The sequence below is a fragment of the Rattus norvegicus genome, chromosome 18 (genome assembly GCF_036323735.1).
Source record: "Rattus norvegicus strain BN/NHsdMcwi chromosome 18, GRCr8, whole genome shotgun sequence".
NCBI classification, from domain to species: Eukaryota; Metazoa; Chordata; class Mammalia; order Rodentia; family Muridae; genus Rattus; species Rattus norvegicus.
Window position 1 is genome coordinate 56,211,781 of NC_086036.1, and position 27,751 is coordinate 56,239,531.

The 27,751-nt window shown below is 44.9% G+C and overlaps 1 protein-coding gene across 14 annotated transcripts in view; it reads right to left on the reverse strand.

Annotated features, from left to right (window-relative positions):
- Positions 1-27,751, reverse strand: part of Smim3 (small integral membrane protein 3) — a 52,321-nt gene that overhangs the window by 11,323 nt on the left and 13,247 nt on the right. For 2 of the 14 annotated variants that reach the window (XM_063277151.1, XM_063277150.1), the window contains exons 1-2: positions 15,251-15,932; positions 14,274-14,393 (exon numbers count right to left, since the gene is read on the reverse strand). The exons of 2 other annotated variants lie outside the window; for them this stretch is intronic. Coding sequence is in view for 2 of the 12 variants with exons in the window: in XM_039096609.2 (XP_038952537.1) it covers positions 23,995-24,155 (161 nt within the window). In the remaining 10 variants the exon portion in view is untranslated. Of the gene's footprint in view, positions 1-14,273; positions 14,397-15,250; positions 15,933-15,977; positions 16,124-16,145; positions 16,169-16,234; positions 16,383-23,994; positions 24,166-27,751 lie in introns of those variants that run through there. 10 more of the 14 variants (XM_063277152.1, XM_063277146.1, XM_063277148.1 and 7 more) reach the window with 10 other exon arrangements.

Consider the following 27,751-nt stretch of genomic DNA (forward strand, 5'->3'; position numbering starts at 1 on the left):
AATACAAACACTATATAAACTTGCCATCGTATTTTTTTAAACAAATACAATTTATTACATAAGTACAAGTTTTATGATCATATGTTTGAGAAGTCTGAAGGGAAACCTCACTTCTCCATGCTTCTTGGAGGTAAAAGAGTCACAGTGGCAATTGAGTTATCTCAGAGACAGCATTTAAAAACACGCTTCAGTGTTCTTCCTGTACGTGTGTCTGTGCACCGTGTTTGTGCCTGGTGTCCGTGGAGGTCAGAAGAGGACATTAGATCCCTTCAAACTAGAGTTAGATTTCTATGGGAAACCCCCAGTGATGTGACAGTGGCACTTTTATCTTGGGGGTAACCAACAGTGTCTAATTGGACTTAAGATCCACTCAATAGGAAGGAATCCATGTCTGGAACTGTAAACTCAGCCAACTATAGATCCCACGAAGATAAGTGAACCGAGGAGCATTTTAAAGAACCCGACGACATTGTTCAAAAAGTTTTCTTCAAATGAGGAACAACTGACTGGCTGCCAACTTTGTCACCAAAACAACACTTAAAAATCAGAATGAGTCTTTAAACAGATGGAAAGAGGACTCCTAAGAATTATGGTGAGGCAGGATATTTCCAGACAAACATACAGAAATAAAATATTCAGCAGTGATAATGCACTTTGATTTTTTCTGACCCTGTCTCGGAAAGGGAAAAAAAAAAAAAAACAGTGTTAGACATGGCTTAATCAAAGATAAATGTCATCCTCAGAGTGGCCATTAAGAAAATAGTAAAAGTATATTGGGGTGGAGGGGGTGGTAGAACCTCATTTTTCACTTTCCCAAACAGTGTTAGAAAATCAAGGACTTCCAGACTTCCAGTCAAAAATCAGGATGGCAAATCCCATAAGGATACATTCATAGAATAGGGCAACACAGCTCTCTCAACCAATGATAAAACAGAGGAATTTTACTGAACTGAGAACGGGACCTCCCCGTTGAAGGAATCAGAGAAAGGACTGAAAGAGTTTGAAGGGGCTTGAGACCCCATATGAACAACAATGCCAAGCAACCAGAGCTTCCAGGGGCTAAGCCACTACCTAAAGACTATACATGGACTGACCCTGGACTCTGACCTCATAGGTAGCAATGAATAGCCTAGTAAGAGCACCAGTGGAAGGGGAAGCCCTTGGTCCTGCCAAGACTGGACCCCCAGTGAACATGATTGTTGGGGGGAGGGCAGTAATGGGGGGAGGATGGGGAGGGGAACACCTGTATAGAAGGGGAGGGGGAGGGGTTAGGGGGATGTTGGCCCGGAAACTGGGAAAGGGAATAACAATTGAAATGTAAATAAGAAATACCCAAGTTAATAAAGATGAAAAAAAAAGAGGAATTTTTAACTAATGATGAACGCGGATGTCTTAGGTCAATGACCTTCTATAAGATATTAGCTCGAACACCATGCATGGATCCTAGATTCCAACCTGAGCACAAAAGAAAGGGGAGGAGACTGGAAGGAAAAGGGAAGAAGGAAGGGGGAAAGGCAGGAAGAGGGAGAGGGGAAATAACTGAATAATTGCATTAGAATACAAGAAAACACAATATATATGGCTATAAATAAGATGTTGTTACAAGGTAATCATCCCATGGAGAATCCTAAGTTGATCTCCAGGAATTCTATCTGCTAATAGTATCCCAATTATGCAGCAATGTGACCTAAGGTTCCATCAGCATCACTGATGTGTGTGATTCTGTCCTTGTGATGATTTCAGCCCTTTGGCTTTAGTCCCAGATGCAAATAAAGTTAATGAAGACAATGAATAGGTAGACCTAGGAAGTTATTCATTCTCATTCAAGTAAGGCTCGTGAGGACTCAGGGGTTAATAAGATATCCTGGTGGGCCAAATAATAGGGAGCCCTTTAAAAAGAAGGCTTAGGAAAACAGGCAGGAGGAGGCGCTCCTCTAGAGTCGATGACAGCTCTCCTCTCCAGCCATGGACAGCTGGCTACGTTTACAGTACCAGGCATGAATTCCTCCCTATTGAGTGGTTAAATCCAAATAGAAACCGTTGATTACCCCCAAGATAGAAGGGCCACTACTGCATCTCTGGGAGAATCTCTTTTTAAGAGTCACCTAATTTTATGCGTATGTATGAGTGCCACGTGCATGCCAGGTGCCCGCAGCAGCCAGAAGAGAGTACCAGGTCTTGGAGGTTCTGGGAGCAAAACTTGGATCCTCTTAAAGAGCATCAAGAACGCTTGACTGCTGAGTCCCCTCTCCAGCACACACCTCCCCTTGGGAATAGTGTGCCATGCCGGTCATTGTTACGGTTCATGGAATTTACTAACTGCTTAGTAGGATCATTAACTGCTTTCCTCTCTTGACAGCTCGCATAGCACCTTTAGGTCCTATGAGAGCTGGTCCTCAGGAAAGACTTCCAGGTCAATTACAGATCAGTCCCTCCAAGTCCTGCGTCCAAAGCATGTGGTGTCATCAGTAACAGGGTCTTATCTTCAAGTTCTGGGAGGCAATCCAGGCCAATGGCCATAGCCGATCTTGTTTCGGAGTCCACTGCGTTCCCCTGACCAACAGCTCTGCCCTTTTCCTAAACCAATGTAATGTATGCCTGCATTCTAAACACGAATCCTTATCCACAGAGATAAGTCTGACTCACACCCTCATCAAGAAGCTGCTTTCTGTGTGCTTAAGTGAGAGTATGTGAGAGATCCACGGCTGGCTGAAAGGAAGAGACTAGGTGACTGGTGTCCCCATCCTCCACTGGTCTACAGGGCATCCCTATACCTAAGCTCGGGAAGGAGCACAGAGAGAGTAGAAAGAGTGAAAGAAGATTCAGGATTACTCTGCGGTAAGAATTTCTACAGCACAAGGCCACCTAAGACAGCTTGGAGTCCTGACCTATTATTGAAGCTGAGATAATAATAAGCTTGTTACTTCCCAACACCGAGTTTGTGATAATCTGTTATAGATCAATAGAAAACAATATGGTAATGACCATATTCTCCTGATTGTTCTCTGGAGATGAAATGAATGGGTTCTAGATATGGGTGCAGACTTTAGAAAGCATACAGTGTAAAACATGCAACCTACCATCCATTTCACAAAGGGATGGCCAAGGAAATGAAGGGTGCCAACCCCGGTGGTTCATGCTATAATCCCAGCGCTCAGGAGCAGAAGCAGAAAGATTACCAAAAGTCCAAGCCAGCCTGGGCTACAACAGCAAAGTACAGTCTCAAAAACAACAACAACAAAAACAAAAAACAAAAAATACCAGGTATGATCGCAGGCCTTTAATTCTAGCATTCAGTGGGCAGATGTACACAGAACTCTGAATTCAAGGCCAGTGTGGTCTACACCGTGAGTTCCAGGATAGCCAGGACTACACAGAGACACTGTCTCAAAAAAAATGGAAGGGGAGGGGCATAGGAGCTGGAAAGATGGCTCAGTTTTAAGAGCACTGGCTGCTCTTCCACGGAACCGGAGTTCAATTCCCAGCACCTACTCCAGCTCCAGGGGAATCCAAGACCCTCACGCACACATACATGCAATCAAAGCTCTGGTGCACATAAAAGTAAATAAGTCATTAAAAATGAATGTAGACAATTTAGAAATGAAGGAAATGACTTGCCCCAGTCATCACACACAAGTTAACAGGAACTGAGACATCTCTGGCCTCTCAGTTTCCTGTAGTGTGTTTTGAATTCCTCTGTTCTCTCTCTCTCTCGAATTCCTCTGTTCTCTCTCTCGCTCTCTCGCTCTCTCGTCTGTCTCATCCTTGTGTTTTTGGTATTTGGTTTTGGTTTTTTGGGGGACAGGGTTTCTCTGTGTAGCCCTGGCTGTCCTGGAACTCACGCCGTAGACCAGGCTGACCTGCCCGCCTCAGGCTCCAGCGTGCTGAGATTATCGGTGTGCGTTACCTGGCCCTCTGCCATCTTTTTTAAGATGGGAGCTGGGGAGCCTCAAGAGCAGAGGCTGCTGGAGACTATGGTGGTTGAACAACGTGAGATAAACAAGAAAAGGCAGCCAAATTACTTTGTTTTATCAAGCTGGCCTCAAACTCGGAGATCCACCAGCCTCTCTGCCTCCTGAGTGCTCGGATTAAGGGTGCATGACACCACGACCTGCACAGTTCTCTTTGTTTTTGTTTGGTTTTGGTTATTTTAAACATGCTTAACTAAGATAGAATTGCATTACTTTCCCCCTTGTTTTCTACCATAGAGCCCATTCCAGCTACACCCCCTTGATCCCTCCCATGCCCCCCACTTTCAAGTTAATAGACTTTTTCCTTTATCATTGCTATATCTTTAATTATTATTGTTACATACATATATGTATGTACCATATACATATGTATGTGTATATATATATATATATACACACACAAACACACACAAATATACATATATGCAACCTACTGAGTCTTTTTGTTGTTGTTGATTTCAAGGCTGACCACTGTGCCTTGGACAAGTAATAATGGACCAGGAGAGGCAAATTCTCCGATGGTCAAGAGTTGCCTGTAGTTCTCGGCCTAGAGGTGGGACCCCTCAAACTTTCCTCCCTACCACATAGCAAGTCCATTGATATTGGCACTGATCTGTTCTTGATTGTGCAGCCTCCTTTTGTTTAATGTAGCCCTTCTTTACACAGCCCTGGCTGTCCTCGAACTAGCTCTTAAGACTTGGCTGGCCTCAAACTCACAGAGATACAACTGTCTCTGACTTCCCAGGACTGGCATTAAAGGTGTGCGTAGCTGCCATCTCCGGCTAATCGTGCGTGCGGCCATTTTTAGGAGAGACTGTGGCGGTCGGAATGAGGACGCTCCCTGATATATTTGAATATCTGATTCCCGGTTGGTGGGCTGTTGAGGAAGAATTAGAAGGTGTGATCTTTGTGTAGGAGGTTAGTCACTGGAGGTGGCCTTAGAGGTTCCAAAAGCCTGTGCCAGACCCAGTCTCGTTCTAGCTGCCTCCATCATCTTGCAGATAAGTTGTAAGCTCTCAGCTACTGCTCAGGCACACTGCCCGCCTGCCTGCCTGCCTCACACTCTCCACCATCATCGTCAACTTACTCTCTGAAACTGTAAGCAAGGCCCCAGTTGAACACTTTCTTTTATAAGTGGCCTTGGTCATTATGTCGCTTCACAGCAACAGAGCAGTGACTAAGACAAACTGTTGCACACACAGCAGACTTCCTAGAATTCTGACCCTTACAATATTTTTTTCCTGATGTTCCCTGTAGATGCAGGCATGTCCATCGAGTTTCTTGGCCTCACGTTTCAGCTGTGCAAAAGAATCTGGAAGTTGGCTGAGGCAAGCTGCCTTAGGCACAGACCCCTAGCAATGTCACACACAGGAAGGAAGTCGGCTTCCTAGGATCAAATATGCATATACCACAAGCAAACCAAGAGAAATGCTGATCAGAACCCCTGGGGTTTGCAGTCCCATACTGGGCACAGCCCTTTGGCGTAGGGCCCAAATACAAATCTACTACGGTTACTTATTCTTCACTGAGAATAAGAACAACAGAGAAGCGAGGAGAGACAAGAGAATCTTGCTTAGAGCGAGAGATTCTTCCAAAGGCACAGGAAGAACGGGGAGAGTCAGTGAGCACAGACAAGGCACTAGGAGGAGAAGAGCACAGAACTTGCCTGGGTTTCAGCTCTGGCCTAGCATAGCTTCTCTGACACAGAACATCCCCTCTACTCAGTAGACACTGAGTAAACACTTTGAACTCAACAAAGCTGAAAGATTTGTTTAGTTGAAGCTGTGGGAACTCTTCCAAGTTCAGGGTGTACTTTTAAAAACCAAAGGGAACAGAGGACCCTTTGCTCCACTCTTACACTGCAGAGGGGTGCTAAACACCCAGACTGTGAGGCCAGGCAGCTCGTGTTGAAATGTGGGCCCAGCACTTTCTGGCTAAGCAACCTTAAGTGAGCTAATTCAACTTCCTCATCTCTTGTTTACTCAGCTGAAAACAAAACCATACATGGGGGGAAAGTAATCTATCTGCCTTGGGATTAAGAGAATTATCTGAGATAATCGCACACAGCACATAACACTGCTCTCACAGAGTAAGCGCTCTACAAATATTAATTCTTATCATGATTGGAAATCCCTGTCCGTGAAGGACCATTAACCTAAGGAAACACCCTCCCCTCCTTCAGCTAAACTCTGTTCGCATCCCAGCCTTGCAAAGAACTTCTACTCCATTCACAAGAGTGATAAGATGGTGCCGCAGCTCAGACCTCGTCTGCCTCTCCAGGCAGGAACAGTGGAACAGCATGGGTGGCAGGTTATAAATGAGGTCATGGGACACCATGACCCGTGATGGAGTGATTAGGCCAGTCTCGCAGAGTGGGTCCATTACCATGAAACCAGACTATTACATAGCAAGGCCATACACCACCTGCTTATTAGCATGTTGGTACACACATCTCCTTTTCTCCTTTACCATGAGCTGTGTGTCACCATGAGGCCCTTGTCAGAAGCCAGTGTCACATTCTCAAACAGTGACACAGAGCAGCCTTAAATAGTCTGTTATATCACTATAAAGCCAACTAAGACAGATGATGAACCAAAGTAATGACTTTTACATTTTTACATCAACCAGCACAGTTAATAAACTGACCTATTTCTCCGGTCCAAGTATGAAACAGATACAGTCAGCCAGTCAACCTAACTGGATAACTAATGGTGGCACTGTGACGAATACTAGAGACCAAGGAGTAGGATTAGACACATCGATAAATAAGACAGCTTTTGCTCTTTCGGCATCAATTCCACTTGCAGGAGGAGTATGACACAACACTGACGCCTTCTTTGTGGTGTTGTGGAACCCAAATGATCTAGCACTGTTGTTGAACCTAAATGCCCAGGAGCTACGGAGAAGGGGTGGAAACTTTAAGAGGTGGGACCCAGTGAGAGGTCTTCTGATTGTTCAAAGAGTGTCCCTGAGGGGACAAAGTACCCAGACCCCTTCTCTCCTCCCTTTCTTAAAATGTGTTGTGTTTTATAAGAAAGAAAGAAAGAAGGAAGGAAGGAAAGAAAGAAAGAAAGAAAGAAAGAGAGAGAGAGAGAGAGAGAGAGAGAGAGAGAGAGAGAGAGAGAGAAAGAGGGAGGGAGGAAGGAAACCAGGCAGGATGTGTTTGGTAGAGTGTGGTATGGTGAGGTGGAAGGGTTTGCCTCTTTGGGCCCATGCTGAGGCACCCCTTCCCCCTGAGGTACTGAGGTACCAACCATAGGACAGATGTAGTATGGAATAGAGTTTATTTAGGGCATGGGGAGGAGAGGTGAGAAGGGAGGGGAAAGAGGGGAAAGGGGGTTGAAAGAAAGGGCTGGCCAGGAACATTTGTGGGGGTGGGAGGCATGGGGGGGAGTCAGAGAAAGAAGGGGCAGAGAGTAAGAGAGTTAGAGAGTTAGAGAGTAAGAGAGCAAGGAGTGGGGGAACAGCCCTTTTTATAGAAAGCCAGGCATAACTGGCTGTTGCCAGGTAACTGCACTAGAAGGAATGCTAACAAAATGTCTCCCACCTGCCAGAAAGTGAGCAGCTTGGATCCCACCACACTGTCACATGCCTTGTCTTGGAGAACTGACCGTGTGGTAGAACTCCAGAACTACAGCCAAAAATAATTCTTTTCTTTTTATACGTTGATTATCTTGGGTGTGGTGGTAACAGAAAGCTGACAAGCAAAGCACTTAGGGCTTCACAGAATTGAACTAACCAAAGGAACACAGAAAGCCGGGTAGGGTGGGGCAGGAGACTCTTTACAAAGAGGTCAGAAGCCCTAACACTAGCTAGGAAAAAAAAAAAAACTGATCTGAGGAGGCAACCACAGTGCTAAGTTTGATAGCTTTTGGTGGTCTGTCCCAAGCTAGGGAAGCAGCTGACCCTTCCCTTCTGAACTGAAGGGAAGAGTTAGCTTTTGAGAGGTTGCCAGTGGTTATCCAACTGGTTTTACCACCAAGGACCTTGCTGAGGAAGGAGGCAATAAAAGAAATTACTTCCTGCTGGCAGGCAAGCTTAATTACCCCAAAGCAAGAAAAAGGCAGACAGAGGCAGGTGGCATCCTGGAGGTGTGGTCCTCATCCACCTCTGCCAGAACTCCGCAGTGGGGCAGCTGTTCCTTATCCACCAGACGCGGGCAGAGAGGAGCCAGCTCTGAGTCACTGGTATTGCAAGTAGCTGAAGACGTGAGACTCCAAATATCTTTCAGAAAATGAATGATGGCCAGGCATTGTGGTGCACACCTCTAATCCCAGCACCTGGGAAGCAGAGGCAAGTGGATCTGTACATCTTCGACTAACCTGGTCTATATATCGAGTTCCAGGACAGCCAGGGCTGTGTATAGACCTGTTCCAAAAGAGAAAAACCCAGCAAAACAGAAAATAAACCACGAAGACAAAGAGCCAAGGAACACTGCAAGGATTCACAATGCCTCTTGCAGGACCTCTCTCTGAGGCTCTATCCTCAGGAAGAGCTGTAGGGAATATCAAGGAAGGATGCAGTGTCTACACTAGAGAAGGCAAGACAACTATGAAGAAGGGTTATCACCACTGCCTTCAGTCTAGGGCGCCAAATGCCTGGGACCCACCAACTTATCCTCCTCACATGTCCCTCTTGCTCTCTTCTTAAATCCTGCTTCTAGCTACTGAAATGTCCCAAAGTTTTTCTGGACGCACACTATTAAAATGCCACTGACACTCACCAGCCATCCTTCTATCTCATCGTTTATATTATTTTTATTTCTTCTATCTCATAATTTTATTTTCTTCACACAATTTCTGGAGAGGTTGGTTGGTTGGTTGGTTGGTTGGTTGGTTGGTTGGTTGGTTTGTTGGATGGATGGATGGATGGTTGGTTGGTTAGTTGGATGGATGGTTGGTTGGTTGGATGGTTAGTTGGATGGATGGATGGTTGGTTGGTTGGTTGGTTGGTTGGTTGGTTGGATGGATGGATGGATGGTTGGTTGGTTAGTTGGATGGATGGTTGGTTGGATGGTTGGTTGGTTGGATGGTTGGTTGGATGGATGGTTGGTTGGTTGGTGTGGGTGCATACATACAAACACACAATAATGGGGCGCATGTCCCACGGTAATCACATAGAGATCAAGGGAAAAATTTGTGGAGTCTATTCTCTCCTTTCACCTTACATGGGTTCCAGGAATTGAACTCAGATTGCAAGTTGCCCAACAAGCTTCTTTAACAGATGGACCATCCCAGCAGCTCCATTTTGTTTATGTGGGACAGGGGCTCGAGTAGCCTGGTCTCAAACTCACTGGCCTTTTTCAAGGTCATCCTTCTGCCTCCACCTGCTGAGTGCTAGGATCACAGGCATGTGCCCCACTATTCCTAGTTTATGAGTTACTGGAGATTGAACCTGGGGTTCACGTCTGGTAGACAAGCCCTCTGCCAGGTGATCCACACGCCCAGGCCCTACATACATGCTTCCCAAGCTAACCTCGGCTTGTTTAGCACTGGTTGACTCCCTTTTACTGGCTTTTATACCTAACAGGCTAAAGCCTTATCCCTTTGATCTCTTCAAATGAAAGCTCATGAGAATGGAAGCCTGTGTTTTGTCTACTACCGAATTGTCAACATCTACCACAGCGCCCAGCACATCACGGGACCAATAATGTAAGACTCAAGAGAGAATTGAATGGGAAACTAGGTATGTCACATTTAGGCCCAATCCATGGAACTTAATTAGCAGAAGAGATCCAAAAAGAAACCAGACTCCTGCAGAAGTCTCAATGCCATCCAAGTTGGACCTAAACTTCAGCCTCTGATTTCATCATTTTCTGGGCTGTACTTTCAAGGACTATGGGGGCTCCTTTCTCTCCCAGTCCAACATGTACCTAACAGGGGACTGGCCAGCCCTTTAGAATCAAGTCCTCTAGGATTTCCTCTCAATAACAGGCGTGGACTGATGAGCATAAATTCTAGTCTAACTCCATTTATAACAGTAGGGAGGCACGGATGCCTTTCTCTGCTCTCAGGAAAGGATGGGGAAGCTGGTCAAAGAAGAGGAGTCTCCCATACCATGTCCAGCATGAGGAAGTCCCAGCCACCTAGTAAGTCTCGGAAATGGCAGCTCCCTTCCCGTTTTGTAACAGTTAGCTTCAAACATTTGTCAGCCTGGCATAACCATTTCACCAGGGAAATTTGTTCCAAATAAACAGACCAAAGGAAGGGAGGAACGGGGCACATAAAATATCAAAAGTGTGACAAGAATCACATCAGAAACCTTTCTCTAATGTTCCGAGATCCCGAGGGGCACTCTGTTCCTGTCTCACCCAGACTGACCTTCCTTCTCCAAAATTCCTAATGGACTACAGACCCGCTCACGGCTTGGGTTTCTTCTCCTCTGTGGCTAGAAAATGGAAAAACACAGGATTTTTTCTTTCAGACATCAGAAAAGCAGCCAGAGCCCTTTGAGACTGAATGTAGGCTGCATTTGACCGGCTAATCACAGTTTAAGAAGCCAAGAGCAAGCCAGCAGAAGAGAAAACACAGGCCAAATCCACAGCATCCTCTTTAAGACAGTACCGTCCACCATTACAGCAGTGACTTGAGTACTGCTGTGTGCCAGCTGACAAAGGGGGCTCTTCATGGATGCAGGGCCCGAGACAGAGCGGAGCACCGAGTCCGGGGATAAAGCCCCTGCCTCATCGTGAAATACTAAACCAGCCACTCTCCCAAAGAATGTTTCACGTGTACAGCATGCAGATAAACGGCCCCCAAAAGGTGTCTTGGTCCCCTTGAAAAGGAATCATGACTCACAGGATGGTGTCGTGAGAACAAAGGCACGAGAGTTTGCAGACGCGGTTCATCAGCAGCGCACCTATGGGTAGGCACCCTAGAATATCCAGGTGGACCCAATGTATCACAGGAACCTTTACAAGTCAAGTGGAAGGTTAGAAAAGGGGGTTCTCATTATTCCTAGTGCTGCGACCCTTTAATACAGTTCCTCATGTTGTGGAGCGCCCCCATCCCCAGGCATAAAATTATTTTTATTGCTACTTCATAACTGTCATTTGCAACTATTAAGATTTTTAATATAAGCATCTGGTATGCAGGGTATCTGTGACCCCAGTGAAAGAGTCAATCAACTCCCCAAAGGGTCACGACCCACAGGTCAGGAACCACTGGGTGAGAAGGGAACGTATTGATTCATTGCTGGTTTGAAAGAAGAGAAAGGCAGCTGACAGCCAAAGGCTGCAGTACCTGACAGGAGCAGGGACTGGCCCTCTGTGTGCAGCTCAAAAGAAAATGGTGACCTTGGGCCCACAACCAAAGGGAGTGAATTCTGCCAACGACTCCAGGAGGGAATGTTCTAGCCTCCAGAACAACAGCCCGATGGTTTCTGACTTTACTCTCACCGCACCCAAGCAGATGCTGACCTATGGAGCTATCGATCACTGAATTAAAGTTTCCAAAGATGCCAGATTTAAGTCTCATGAACTGGGTTTGAAGGATTTGGGTTTTTGGTTTGTTCGGTTGGGTTTGTTGATGCTGTTGTTTACTTATTCTTTACATTTTTATTTGTTAGAGGAGGGAGGGACTGCATGCCACAGAGGCAGCTTTGGGGACTCTGGCCTCTCCTTCCACCGTGGGTTCCTAGAATCAAACTCAGGTCATCAGTCATACATGGCAAATGCCTTTACCAGCTGAAACATCTGGCCGGCCCTGTTATCTATTTCACTTTTAATTTTGTACGTATGTGCACAGGTTTGTGTACACATGCCAGCAAACCTCGAGGATCCACCTGTCTCCACGTCCCCAGTGCTGAAATTATAAGCTCATGCCACCCTGCCAGCCTTTTCCACATAGACTCTGGGAATCAAACTCAAGCCCTCGTTCTTGCAGGAGGAATGCTTCCCCTCTGAGCTCTCTCCCCCGCCCTAAATACGGCAAATGAATAATGGTGCACGATTAGATCCTAAGTAAATTCCTCTTTCGGACTGTACCTCAGTTTTGATATTGGTCAACAAACTAGAAACAAAGGAGAAGACAAATTCTGAGGGTCTGGCCTGCTCTCAGAAATTGGTAGTGCACGCTGCAGCCATTCAGTCACCCACACAGCTCCGCCCCATCCCCAGGATGCTCTACACACAGCTCCGCCCCATTCCCAGGATGCTCTATGGTTGAAGATCATTAATAAAAATGCAGAAAAGAGTGAAATAAAGAATAGAGTATGGGTGCAACTGGAGATAATCAAATTAAGTGAATGAATCCAATCTCAGGAGGATCAATACCAGGAGCTGGAGACACAGCTCAGCAGATGAACTTGCTGCTCTTGCAGATGACCTGAGTTCAGTTCCCAGCACCCACATCAGGCTACTCAAAATCACCTATAACTCCAGTTCCAAGCCACCCACATTCATGGGTACAAACACATATACAAATACAAATTTTTTTTTTGGTTCTTTTTTTCGGAGCTGGGGACCGAACCCAGGGCCTTACGCTTCCTAGGTAAGCGCTCTACCACTAAGCTAAATCCCCAGCCCCAAAAACAAAATATTTTAAACACAAAAGTCACAGTTTCTGTCCTGTGTGGATACAGGACTTTATACCATGTATGTAATCCCCTGGCACAGAAGTAGAAGCCAAACTGCCTAGGAGAACAAAGAAAACAAATGGGAAGAGAGAGGGGTACAGAGAGGAGTGGATATGAGGGAGAAGTGCTCACAATACCATAAAACACACTTGCATGAAAACAGCCTTCTGTAACCCAAAATAAAAAGTCACTTTTTACGTTTTAAAAATCAGATTAAAAGAAAAAAAGGTAATGATTTCAAAAGCCACTGCTGTCTTTGACGGTAACAGACGGGGCTCTTGTTTTGCCAGTGGATACGTCCTTGACCATACCTCAGAGCCATTAAATGAAGTCTAGGAGACCAAGAAAGAAGTTGAGGATTTGGGGCCCTGAGAAGGTGAAGTACAACAGACTGATTAGCAATGTCTGCCTGGGGCAGGGGGCAGGAATAGCAATACATGCCAGACACTGGTCATTACTGATTCAAACTAATTCAGGAAATACAGTTTTATTTTCTCTCTTTCTCCTCCTCCCTCTACTAAGGGGCTGGGGTACCACAGGGTGCGGTAATGTCAGCGTTTACTCTTTGTCGTAATTAGTTATACTACTGTGAAGAGACACCATGACCAAGGCAACTCTTATTCAAAAAAGCCTTTAATCAGGGTCCGGCTTAGCGTTCCAGAGGTTTAGTTAGTCCACAGGCAGCATGGTGGGAAGCAGACAGGCATGCTAAGGTGTTAGTGGAGAGCTGTCCATCCTGATCTGTTGGCAGCAGGCAGAGATAGATGAACGTCCTTTGACAAACTTAAAGCCCACGCCAAGTGAGACACTTCCTCCAACAAGACCACACCCACTCCAATAAGGCCACGCCTCCTAATCCTTCTAACCCTTTGCAGACAGTTCCACTCCCCGGTGACTAAGCATTTAAATACGAGCACATGGGGGCCATTCTTATTCAAAACACCACCCTCCTATAAAGCCTAGGGATGGGGAGTTTACTGGTATCTATCTTTATATTGAACTTGAAATGTAAGACCAAGCAAAACAAAGACTCTGTTTCCTTGGAGACATACACGTCATCTGTATGTTTTAATCCATACAGAAGAAACATCTTAAGACAGAAGAAACATTTTAAGACGAGATCGGAGCACAACTGGGAAAGCCCCTTCCCATTACCTGCCCACTGGGGTCCAGCCTCTGACCCAGCCAATATGTACTTGAGTTTGTGTCTCTGACCTCTTGCACAGCTTTACGTGGTGTTCTCTCCCTTCTAGGGAAGGAGGGGGAAAAACCCAGACTTTTCTGTGCAACAGACCCAAAGTTCTGAGGTCCTGAGGGGTCAGCCTCAGAGACTCAGTATAGCATGACATGTTGCCCTACAGTGTGACTCACAACCCCAGTATGGTTGGAACAGAGAAACACTGTGGCTTTTTCAGTTCTTACCACAGAAGTCTGTAATAGCCTAAAACCCAGCTGGGCTTTCTTGTTGCATTCAGACAGCAGTGAGTGTTTTACACAACCTAAAGAACACATGCTGTGGTTACCACACACTAATAGGCATCGATTCCACCCTAGTTCCTCATTTTATAGATGAGAAAGACTAAATACAGAGAAGGGAACTGCCCCAGTCATAACTCTGAGATCTCCTGGTCCCCACAGAGAACTGCTCCCTCCATCCCACCCTAGGGAGACATTCTGTTCCCTCAGACTGTTTACCCACTTAGCCGCTCGGCAGATCACAGCAGATACCTTGGTAATCTCTCAGAGGTGAATGACAGCAGTTCTTCTACACAGCAGCCCTGGGCTTTGAACAATTTGAAGTATTTTCACGGTCTGCTCACAGATCAGAGAACTGACAGCCACAGGATACTGCTAGTCACGAAAAACAGCAAACAGGATTGCATAAAAGTCCATTCAGACGGTTCGATCGGCAAACTCTCTAACATTTGCACAGATTTGATGGTTCACACCTTCATTCCGTGAACTGTCCAGAGCGCCTACTATCTAACAGGCCCAATGCCAGGTCCTGGATGTGCCTCAGTGATGAGAACAGATGGGCTGTCCCTACACTCAAGGAATTAGAGAGAGGCTGAGTGGTGCACAGGAACCAATAATGCAGAAACTAATTTCTAACAGACCGGATAACCCGGAGAAGGGAGCCTAGAAGAAAGGTCCCTCTCCAAGATACTTTTCCTGAGTTCTCACTTGTTTCAAAACTGAAAAGGATGTTCTCCCCCACCCCATCAGTGACTAAACAGTTCACTAGACGATGTTTCTAGTTACTAGTATTCTAGGCTAGAACCCAGCAGTCCTAAGAACAAACTACCGACTCTAGATATTCCAGACTCTGATGACCTGTTGTTTCTGGTGCTGCCCAAACCCTGCACTGTGCTCAGACGCACAGCAGCCCCGGAGCCAGCAGCGGCGGAGTCTGCGGGAGAATGGGAAGGCAGAAACAAGACAAACACTAGAGAAGCCCATCTCCGAGTGGGCCGGGGCTCACCCACCCAAGCCACAGCCTGCTAAGAGGCCCAAGACTGTGGGCTGAAAGTGGCTAGAACTTCAGGCTGAGGGCGGAGGTAAGGGACCGAGGTGAGGAAAACAAACTCAGAAGTAGCAGGGCAGGAGAGGGCACCCGGGTGAGGGCAACGCGAGGGCAGGTCGAGAATCCCAGAGAGCCCCGTTCCGCTGAATCCCCACAAAAGACACCCTCCAGTCTCACTCACCCCAGATCCGATCCCGATCCCCAGTCAGGATTACAAGCAGCAATCGGAGATTTTCTGGGTCCCTAGGATCGCAAGGGATCCTCAAGCGACCCCAGCCCTGGAACCTCAGCCCGGCTAGCGCCGAGAACGTGCTCGGACTCCAAGCCCGGGAGCGCGCAGGAGAGGCTGGGATGCGTGCTCCAGCACCTCGCGCGCCACGCACGGACGACTCTGGAATGCACCGCCGCTGGGGACCGCCCCGGAAAGAGTGAGCCCCCCAGCCTCAGCGCTAAGCCTGTCCTGCTTCCCCCAGCCTCCCCAGGACTGCTGTAAAGAAAGGAACTTGGAGAGACAAAGAACTGCACCACCCGCTTGTCATCCACCTAGCATTACACTCAGCCTGTAGCCTTAAACTTCGTTTCTCAGGGGGGACTTCCGCCCTCTGTGTGGTAAACAGAGGGGCTAGCCTACAGTAAGTCCCAAGATCCTTTCCTTTCTACCAGTAGTTTGGATGCAGGCCGGTTCAAGGTCCTGAGGGTAAGATGATTAGTAAAACCCTTTGTTTGCCTCTTTGTTCTGTTAAAGCTGGGAGAGTAGCACCAAGCCTCTTGTGAAGGCAGAGTAAAATGCCTCAGTGTGAGGCTAGTTGGTGGCCTATGGTAACCACCTCCACGCACTGTTTATTTTGTGATAACATGGAAAGTCCAAGGTGATCAACACCCCATTAGAGTTCTGGTGAGAGACTTACCACTCCCTCTGTTAATGACCTACTTCTCCACACAAGGCAGCACTAATTCTACAGGTTCCTGCCCGACTTTATGGTCCTCGATGATCCATGGGGTGAAGGAGAACTTTTAATCCATTCCTCTTATAATTTATTTTTGAAACGGGGTCTCTCTACAGAGCCCTGGCTGACCTGGAACTCATTATGTGGACCAAGCTGCCTTCCAGAGAACCGACTGCCTCTGCCTTGGAAAGTGCAAACTGCATCAGATTTCCATTCACCTTCTAATTCTATAGCATTTCCTTCCGTCTCACTCTCAGGGAGGGTGGGGCACACCGGCAGAGGCTATCCGCACCTCGAAAACTAGAGTTTCTTCTTTTTCTTAATGCATATCAGAACCACGCTCACTTGCCCAGGCTGACATTTGATCTGGCATCATCCTTGACTTTTATCTCCCCACACACACCCGGTTTCCTCTGACTCAGAGATGAGGTCAGCAGAAATGGCATGTCATTACCAGAAGCCTCAGACCCAGAGCCATGAGAACAAAGGATTGACATAGAAAGTGACTGGAGGAAAATGCCAAGAGTCGTCATTTTTTGATCAACAGAGGTGGTGTGTGGTCCTCAGAACAAGTGCAATCCAATTCTAAGTGTTAGAGAGAATCATAATATTGAATGTTCCTTTATCACTGGAACAGGATGCTGGAAGGGGCATAGGTCCTTCATGGGGGCAACTAGTAACTGAATGTGTCCTGCCATGACTGAAAGCTTCGCTCCTGAGACGATGCAAGACCCAGAACTGGAGCCAGCAATCCTTTCTTTCCATTTAGCAGTATGCTGCTCATAGCTAAAGAGTCCTAAATGTCTTGCTTTCTTCAATCACAAAGCAGTAAAATGGGAACTACCCATCCTGTCTGATACAGTTATAAATAAAGATTCATTCGTGTATTTAAAACTCTTCGTTGATTATCTCCATAGTCTAGGCATGACCCTTCACATGTATCTTGCTAACCCCTCAGAAATAGACTACGTGTGAACCACACAATGGAATATGGCCCATCAGTCTGTCACACCATCTTGTTTTATGCTCCTTGTGGTTTCACAAACTGATATCATCTCATTACTTTTTTAACTTTTGATCCTTTGTTTCACATCATGTACCCCATCCTCTCCCCTCACCTAGTATTCAACCTTGGTCCTTGTAACCTCCCCCCACCCCAAGAAAATAACAAACAAAAATCAAAACATAAAAAAAAAAAATCTTGTGGAAGCTGTAGTGTGTCCCACTGTGTCCCACAGTATATCCTTTTGTGCACACATTTGCAAAATTTACTTGCAAATGTTCATTGTAATGAGCCATTGGTCTGGCTTGAGACCTCTGGCTTCTGCTACAGTGTGTATACAGGATCCACTGGGTCTCCTCTCAGATATCCTGTGTGTGTTACGAAGATCCTGCAGCTCTGGATCCCTTCATGTGTCCCAGCAGTTCACAGATGGGGTAGAGAGGTTAGGCTGGACCAACTCCAAGCCCTGGATCTGAGCCTGGGGGTAGCTGAGCTGTCAGTCACCAGGTTGAGCTCTCCAGCACTGACCCAGCTCGCTCATGCAATGCTACAACGGGCAAGGGGCAGGGCCAGCTTTCCTGAGCTCAGGCTTCCAGACGGGCTCACCTGTGCCCCACCACCACCGACAGCTCTACTGTGGTGCCCAGCTGAGGTGCAGGGCCCACTCTTGAGTGTTGCAGCTGGTGAGAGGTGGGGCCAGCTCTGTTCAGTCCTTGGATGTCAACTGTAGTCCGAGGTGGCTGCTCAGACCAGGGACATCTGCATAGCCTTTGGTGATAATATGGGCCATGTTAGACACAGACCAAGAAATGGATGGCTCTTAGTAGCAGCATGGGGCCAGGACTTCAACTTCATCTCGAGTGGCAGGGCAGGCTACTCACATCAAGCCATTCCTCTCTACCCTTGAGTCTCCAGTCTTCTCTTCATAGTGTACAAATCATGCTGCTTCTCTCTTCCCCATCTCTCCACCACATACTTGCACATCAGAGTGGCTACTGCTGCAGGTGAGTCACATGTCTGGCAGACCATTGGGTGTTTTCCACCAGCCCAAGCCTTGTTCCATAGTCACTCATTCATTTCTTAGGAAGCAAAAACATTGCACACAGGCATACAGGTGTACACACACATGCGCACACACAGGCATACACACATACACACACATGCACACACATGCACAAACACATAGATCTTTATTGTTTTTGTATGCTTGAGAATAGAAAAATCTTTGGGTTTTTATCAAATGTGTCTCTTCTATCTTATCATCTTCTACATTAAAGACGGGACATGTCATCATAGGAAGTTTTATTATGGTTGCTTTTAACTTTTGCTGGCTGGCTTAATGGTTCTACCCTTTATGCTCATTGCTTGTCCAGAGCTACCTGTGAGGAAGCAGGAGCTGGAGGCAGATAAGAGCTGTGCTTTAGGAGTTGGGGATTTGGCTCAGCGGTAGAGCACTTGCCTAGCAAGCACAAGGCCCTGGGTTTGGTCCCCAGCTCCGAAAAAAAGAAAAAAGAAAAAAAAAAGAGCTGTGCTTTATGGAGATTATTGAACTATACTAGGAACTGAAACATGAATACCACATTTATGCATATGATCAATATGGTTGGGGTTATCAATGAAAGCAACAGTAATTTTGTCTGTGAATGTGTCAGAATGTGAATGATAAGTAAGACAAACACTGAGTGGGAGGTTTAGAGAAGCTTGAGAAAAGAAAAGTCTGTTTACATTGGTGACAGTCCCTGCAGATGCTGGATCTAAAGTGGAACAATGAAACATGTTAGTATTTCTACTAAGTAGCCTTATAAAACCTTTTAGTTGGGCCTCGTGGCACACATCTTTAATACCAGCAGAGGTAGGTGGTGTCTGTGAGTTCAAGGCCAGCCTGGTCTACATAGTGAGTTCCCAAACAAACAGGGCTTCATAGAAAGACAATGTCTCAAAAATAAGAAAGGAAGGAAGAAAAGAAGGAAGAGAAAGGAAGGAAATGCATCCTTTATTATTAATTGCTATATTAATGTAAGAGTAGGAACTACTCTCTGTACTAAAATGATGAAACTCCACATGGATATTCATGCCCTGTGACCTGTGCACTCAGGAGGCTGAGGAAGGAAGAGTGCAAAGACTTGGTTGCCAGTCTGGGATACTCTGTACCCAGAAAATAAAACATTAAGAAAGGAATGAAAAAAGAGAGAGAAATTGGACTTGTGATATTCATTTCATTATTATAAGAGATGGTAAAGACGATTCTTTAAATTCTTTGTAATCCAATCAGATATGAATAAGTGTGCGGTCTTTCTGTTGACTTTGTCATTCCTTTGATTATTTAAAACAAATACCAACAACAAAATGAGCCCGGTCCCTCATTTCAGAAATAACTGAAGTTCTTACAATTACCCCCAGTTACATTTATCTAATAGTAGAGTGTCATTAGTCTTGTTAATAGTTACCATAGCTGCACCAATCCTTGCTCCTGGGCATCTATGTTTCTGTCTTATGGTGGTGACTGTGTCTTCTGTAAAGTAGTTTGTGTTGCCTTGCCAAGATCAGTTCCTGGCTAGAAGTGTTGTTCGGTGACAGAGTACTTGCCTAGCAAGTTGCCCTGCATTTTATCCAAATGGCACAAAAAATAAAAATAATAATACCCAAGATCTATTCCAGAATTTAGATGGATATAATTGTTAATGTGTATTTTATACCAGCTATCTTTGGGGCTTCCTTCCTGGATGGATAAATTAGTAAGGGCTTGGTATTTTAGTCTCTACCATATGATATATAAGCACAGAGATACTGACTGGACTCAATCAGCTATGTTTGATATGTTCCATATTTCTTTATTAGCTTAATAATACCAGAATGGCATTATATATTAATCACACAAAATGGGACAAGCTATCCACCAAAAGAAGTAAATTTGCTCTCCCTCATGTTACTTTTGTGTGTGTGTATGTGTAAAGACTGAACCCAGGACATCACACTTGCTAGGCAAGTATTCTATGACTAAGCTACATATCCTGAGCCCTGTGTTACTCTTTGAAGTAGATTTATCATCTTATGTTCTTGTCCTTGAGGAAAAACTGTCAAATTCTACAACACGGTAGAGAACATTATTTTCCTCTAGCCTAGTATAGTTGCCTCCTGACATAAACTAACAGAACTTTTAGTTTAGTCAAACCAGATGGCTTTCACTTTCTATCCCTACTATCCTGAAGATGGATTCTATAAGCTAAAGATTCTTCAACAGGCAAAAATATCTCAAGTGTCTTGGTGGCACTCTTAACTGGAATAGAATTAAGAGTCAAATTTCTCAGTATTACAGCTAAAAGTAGACATCCATGGCCTAAATCATAGGATGACTTCAGTACTGCTAAGGCATTTTCTAGGCAGGAGCAAATGATCACAGACGCATACTGCTGACCTATAAAACAAGAATAAATCACATAAACCTATTAAGCCAATGAGGGAAATCAAATGATGGTTACATGTTTTGGAATACTGCTGGATTTGTTTTGGAATGTTTTCCCATGTACATGAGGTACTATTCTTTTCATTCATTTTGATTATTTGCACTATGAGTATTCAAATTGAAATGAGACATTTTTAATGTTTGTAGCTATTTTCTGTACAATTATACATTCAACACAATAAAATAAACATTGACACATTGGAGTGTACCTAACTGTATATAAAACATGCAGCATTTTGACATCAAATTATTTTAAACAGTAAACTACATGGGAAAATCTATGCTGTTAACATTCTTGGTCATGATATTAAATATACAAATTTAAAATATGATTCTTTTAAAATTTGAAAATGGAGCTGGTGAGGTGACTTAGCAGGTAAAGATTCTTCCTTCACAACCCTGATGACCTGAGCTCAGTTATAAGACTCCATAATGAAGGAGAGAATCAATTCCAAAAGTTGTCCTCTGACAATGTCAAGTCACATGTACATCAACACACGCACATGCACACACACACACACACACACACACACACGCACAAGAATAATGATAAATAAAAAGTAATTTTTAGTGAAGTGAAATACAAATGAGTGAAATTAGCAAATGTGAGTTAACTGCCAGACGTTAACATAATCTGAAAAGGGAAGAACTCTGACCCAAATGCCATCATTCAGGTTAACAAAGGGAAGAGGAGGCACAGTTATTTTCAAAGATGACCACAGTTTGCTCTCCAGGTAGAATTTAGTTCCAAGTCCTTGGGTTTGGTGGCAGAATCTGTATGCCATGGAGCAAGAAAGCTATCCTCATGGAGTCCATCTATCCTTCCTCCCTCCACTATCATCCTCCAGAGAAGCGTCACACTGACTGACAGCACATTGACTGACAGATAGTACACTGACTGACAGCATACTGACTGACAGCACACTGACTGACAGCACACTGACTGACAGACAGCACATAGACTGATAGCACACTGACTGACCACACACTGACTGACAGCACACTGACTGACAGCACACTGACTGACTGACAGCACACTGACTGACAGCACACTGACTGACAGACAGCACACTGACTGACAGCACACTGACTGACTGACAGCACACTGACTGACAGTACACTGACTGACAGCACACTGACTGATAGCACACTGACTGACAGCACACTGACTGATAGCACACTGACTGACAGCACACTGACTGACAGCACACTGACTGACTGACAGCACACTGACTGATAGCACACTGACTGACTGACAGCACACTGACTGACAGCACACTGACTGACAGCACACTGACAGCATACTGACTGACAGCACACTGACTGACTGACAGCACACTGACTGATAGCACACTGACTGACAGCACACTGACTGTCAGCACACTGACTGACAGCACACTGACTGACAGCACACTGACTGACAGCACACTGACTGACAGCACACTGACTGACAGCACACTGACTGACAGCACACTGACTGACTGACAGCACACTGACTGATAGCACACTGACTGACAGCACACTGACTGATAGCACACTGACAGCACACTGACTGACAGCACACTGACTGACTGACAGCACACTGACTGACAGCACTCTGGCACTCCTGTAATCCTCCCCTAAATACATCAGCAGCCGCCTTTTTCTTAGCAGAGGATTCCAAAGAAGTATTCCAGATTCTGCCACAGCTTCCCCTTCTTTATAAGTAATCTCCCTTGCCATATACAAGTCTTTTTTTTAATGTATTGCACTTTCTCCCCCACATCCAACAATTTGCCATAGGAAACAATCATTTCAAAGTCTTTGATTGATATAACAATCCACAAGAATGTATCAGTTGATATCTATGAAGTATGTCTGAGGAAAAATCTGAGTCCATCATTCAGGAGAGCCAAGGCAGGAACTCAAGTAGGGCAGAAACCTGGAGGCAGGAATTGAAGGAGAAGACATGGAGGAATACTGTGAACAAGCTTTCTCTCCATGGCTTTCTCAGTGAGCTTGGCTCTCTCACATCAATCATTAGCCAAGACAGTAGTGCCCCGCCCAGACGTGCCTACAGGCCAATCTGATGGAGGTCTTTTCTCAGTTCAAATCCCCTCTTCCGAGTAATGCCTCGGTTTGTGGCCAATTGACAGTACCTAACCAGCACACCAAAGTTTCTTTGGTGGAAAACTTTCCCTGTATGGCCAAACCTTCCACAGACAGCCAGGACTTCAATATTCCAGAACCTTCTTGGCAGTGTCCTCAACCTTGGCCCAAACACAAAAGCCACAGAGGCAGCAGGGCAGCTCGGACTGTGTTTAGAAGAGGGTGCCACCTGAAATATTCTTAATGAACTTGATCACTAAGTGACCCCTCAGAATTGAAGAATAAATGTGTTTACTGAGTCCCTCCCTAAATATATTGCTGTCTGAATAAATAAAAAACAAGTAAAATGAGATTCTGTTCTTTTTATCAGGATATAGTGGGCAAATTTATTTTATAATCAAAGCCTCCTCAGACTTTTATACCTGAACAAATGTCATTAATTGGGTATTATCATTTATTCACTAAGGAGTAAGAATTGTACTTCTAGTGCAGAAGCAAGACTACAAATACAAAGCCCTCCAGGGAAATACGCCCAGTGTCTAGCCTTCTGCTCATGAAAAGTCCCAGCAGGCACTAATAGACAGTTGGGAGTCCGTCTGGAAGAGAAAGGCAGTATTAGCAAACCCAGAGAAGAGAGGAATCCACTCACTCACTTTTAGAGACAGAATAGAAGACTTAATGGAGATGGATTTCTTCACTTTGATTTCCTGGTATGAGGAGAGACATGAAAAAGAGTTCGGAGAGCTTCGAACGGAGCTCTGTTGGTGCGTGCCCTGTATGCAGAGTCCTGGGTCCCATCTCCAACACTGCAGGAGCAGGGTGTGAAAAGGTGCTCCATGTGGTACAGTGGTTGACGTGCAGGCCTGACGTGTGAGCTTGATCCTCAGAACTGACGCGGAAGAATAAACAACAAAAGCCAGGCATCGTGGCATGCCCTTGTACTACAGATGTACTACAGAGGTGCAGCATCTCCCTGTGCTTGCACACGTGAAGACGGTAAACTTTTCTGTCAAGGTGTTAGACAAGAATGAGCTCCATTTTAAATGGGGTTTTGAAGAAGCTACTGGCTGAAATTCCAATTCTTCCAGGGTTAGCACTTTTTAAACTCGAAGGACGCGTTCAGAGTTTCACCTTCTGCTAAAATGTGCATTCCAGCCAAGTGTGTAAGAACGTGATGCCAAGCTCTGACCACTCAAAGTGAGGGCCAGGGCCCCTTTGTGCTATAAATAAAACCCCGCAGAACGCCTGCTTCATTTGGCATAGCCTCATCATACCCTTTTACAGAAGCCAGTAAAACCTTTCCCTTGCTGAAATACTTTGGATTTTGTGATTTTTTTTTACTTAGTTTCATGTCTTCCTTCCTTCCTTTCTTTCTGTTCTTTAGTCCCACTTCTTTTTAAAAAAAAAAAAATTAGGTCACTTACTTGTTTTTCTGTGTGTGCATGTTCTGTCTGTACGAATGCATGCCTGGGGCCAGATTCTCTGGAGTTGGTGTTACTGGTGGTTGTGAACCTCCACCTGGATGATGGTGACTGAATCCCAGGTCATCTGCAACAGCAGCAGGTGCTGTGAATGACTGAGTCATCTCTCTGCCCACCCAGATACATGTATTACGTGCTGAGGACAGAATACAGACATACTTAGAGAACAGGCTACCAACTGAGTTATCTCCAGAGCCCAGAAGACACTCCTTTAAAAGAAAACCAAGTAGCCTTTGCTGGGATCAAACAAGAAAAAAGAGTCAAGTTGCTAAACATGCTTAGGAAACAGAGTCAGGAGTGGACAATGGAAGCTTCTTATGGACCCTTCAGAAATGTAAAGGAGCACGAGGAAAACTACTCTAACTAACTCTTTCCTCCAACTTAGATAAGTGGACATTCCTAAGAAAACAATAATTACCCAAGCCTATTGTGGTGGTTTGAGTAAAAGTGCCCTTGCCGTATGCTCATACTTTCTAAGTCATCAGGGAATGGAAAGACTTGAGAAAGATTAGATGTGGCCTTGTTGGAGGAAGTGTGTCACTGGAGGTGGATTTTGAAGTTTTAAAAACCCAAGGTAGATCAGTGTCTCTCTCTCTTCCTGCTGCCTGCAGATCCAGATGTAGGTCTCTCAGCTCCTTCTCCAGCACATTGTCTGTCTGTGTGCTGCCATGTTCCCTTCTGTGATGATAATGAACTAAACCCCTGATACTGTAAGCAAGCTCCAATTAAACACTTTCCTGTCTTAAGAGTTGACATGGACGGGTTGGGGATTTAGCTCAGTGGTAGAGCGTTTGCCTAGCAAGCGCAAGGCCCTGGGTTCGGTCCTCAGCTCCGGAAAAAGGAAAAAAAAAAAAAAAAAAAAAAGAATTGACATGGTTGGGTGGAACTGGAGCATGCTTTTAATCCCAGCATTTGGGAAGCAGAGGCAGGAGAATATATATCTACAGAGTGAGTTCCAGAACAGTCAATGCTACACAGAGAGACCCCGTCTTAAAAAAATCAGAGAGAAAGACAGAGACAGAGAGACACACACGGAGAGACAGAGAGACAGACAGAGCCAGAGACAGAAACAGAGAGACAGAGAGGGATGACATGGTCATGGTGTCTCTTCACAGCAATAAAACAATGACTAAGATAGTGACTAAAGAAGAAACAAACAAAAAAGAATAAGACCCAAATAAAGAGGCTAAATTGATAATTTAAAGCCAAAAATGCCCTCCATAAAAATCCCTGAACCAGGGTTCTATAGAGGAACAGAACTGATAGAATGAGTGTATGTGTGTATGTGTGTGAATAGGATAGAATATATGAATAATATAATGGGATTACATGGGCTATATTATAATGGCTTATTGTGGTCCCACTAGTCCAACCATAGCTGTCTATAGTAGCTGTTCAGTCTATGTGGCTGAGTGTCTTAGCTGGTCTTCAGTATATTCTAGAATCCTGAACAAGTATGTTCTAATGCCAATGAAATAATGAACTCGTCATCAAAAGTGAGGGTAAGCAGGAAGAGCAACTAGTTCCCTCCTCTGTGTCCTTTATGTAGGCTGACTAAGAGACGTGGCCCAGATTTAAGGTATATCTTCCTACCACAACAGATCTAGGTTCAGGTGGGTCTTCAATCAAGAAAAATCCCTCACAGGTGTACCCAGCCCCTTAGGGTTTAGTTAATTCCAGACACAGTGAAGTTGACAACCAAGAATAGCCATCCCAATGGTTAAAGAGTACTTACTGCTTTTTCAAGGACCAAACTTCGTTTCCTAGCACCCACACAGTGACCCACAACTACCTGTTCCCTCTTCTGACTGCCTGGACTCCTGCACACACATGGGTGCAAATACATGTACATAAACATAAAAATAAATTTTTAAAAACCTCAGGCCCATGTCTTTACTGGCCATCTACTAAAAATTAATATGTGAGGTGACTCTTGGATATGCTTTATTCTGCTTATTATATTAAAATATTCCTCAATAAACTTCAACTGATTCATAAAAATTGAATAGTATATATCAACTTTTCCAAAGAAGAGAATACTTGAAGAATCAGTTACTTTTTCTATTGCTGTGACCACATACCTGACAATCTAAGGCTCATTGGACCCATCGCTTTTTTTTTTAAAGATTTATTTACTTTATTTATAGGAGTACACTGTAACTATCTTCAGACACACCAGAAGAGGGCATCAGATCCCTTTACAGATGGCTGTGAGCCACCATGTGGTTGCTGGGAATTGAACTCAGGACCTCTGGAAGAGCAGTCGGTGCTCTTAACCACTGAGCTATCTCTCCAGTGCCGGACCCATCGCTTTAAGGTTATCATCCCACCCGGTAGGGACACATGGCACAAAGAGCAGCCCCAGCTATGACAGCAGGACACGAGGCAGCTAGCTAGTCACACTGCGTCCACAGGCAGGAAGCAGAGAGAGACACTGCTTCTGCCAGGCTTTCTCACACTTCTTTCTTCTTTTACTCAGTTCTTAGTTTGGCCATTTAACCTGAGAAATACTGGGAAAGAGTTCATCATTTCTACAGTCAATTTTACTGTATTTTAAAAATTCATTCTGTGTGCATGTGGTCTGTGTATGGAGCAAGCATAAAGGTAGGTCAGAGTACAACTTTCCACCAGTTCCCTCCTACACTGTACGTCTGGGGATTGAACTTTGGTAATCAGACTTGGCATCTGAGCCGTCTCACTGGCCCTCTGTGATCAAACTTTGTTTGCTTGCTTACTTGCTTGTTTTGTTTTGTTTTTTCGAGACAAGTTCTCTCTGTGTAGCCCTAGCTATCCTGGAACTCACTTTGTAGACCAGGCTGGCCACAAACTCAGAGCTCCACCTAGCTCTGGCTCCTGAGTGCTGGGATTAAAGGCACCTGCCACCAACCAGGCTTGTGATCATTCTTTTTAAAGACTTGAGACAGGGTCTTATGAGACCGAGACTGTCCTTGAACCTTGATCCTCCTACCACTTTTACTGTTAGTACTACCAGGCCTGGCTCACAAATAACTTTTGAAGTTTGTCATTATAAAAGTGTACTGATAAAAACATGCAGAAATAAACCCAAGGGTAGCCAGCTGTCCATCCACGCCATCCGAAAGCATGGCGTAAAGACCATTCGACTCCAGGGAAGCAGCTTTTGCTTCCTTTACTATTTACCATCAATTAAGAGTCTGGAGATTTATAACCCCATAAAGTTGGCTGCTAACTTGGAGACGGCTGAGTCCAGTACACATGGGGTTTTGTCTGTTCTTTCCATTATGCTACAGATGATTTCTGTCACAGTGCAAAGACAACCAAAGGTTATGCTTCTACTGCTCTGAACTCAGGCCATCTTCCCAAATGCCAAAAGTCTCCAAGTAAAAGCAAAACAAGAGTGTTGTTCAGAATTTTGGAAAATTGATTTTGAATGCTTCTTCTGCATTACTTCACAGCCACAGTCACATAATTGATGTCTGTGGGCCTCAGTTTTTCCTTCTATAAAATATGAGTGTGACAGCCTATCTCAGGGGGTTGTAATAAGACAGAAGAGGATTCAGTGAAACCATAAAGGTCAAAGAGTGTGTTAGTGGCAGATTACTTACTGCAGGACATAGTATATGTGAATAGCAGCTCTGGGTACTAGGTACAATTAATTCTCTCCCTAAATTTTTATGAAACTGAAACCCTGCTTGTCCAAAACTAAATGGAAAATTAAAGT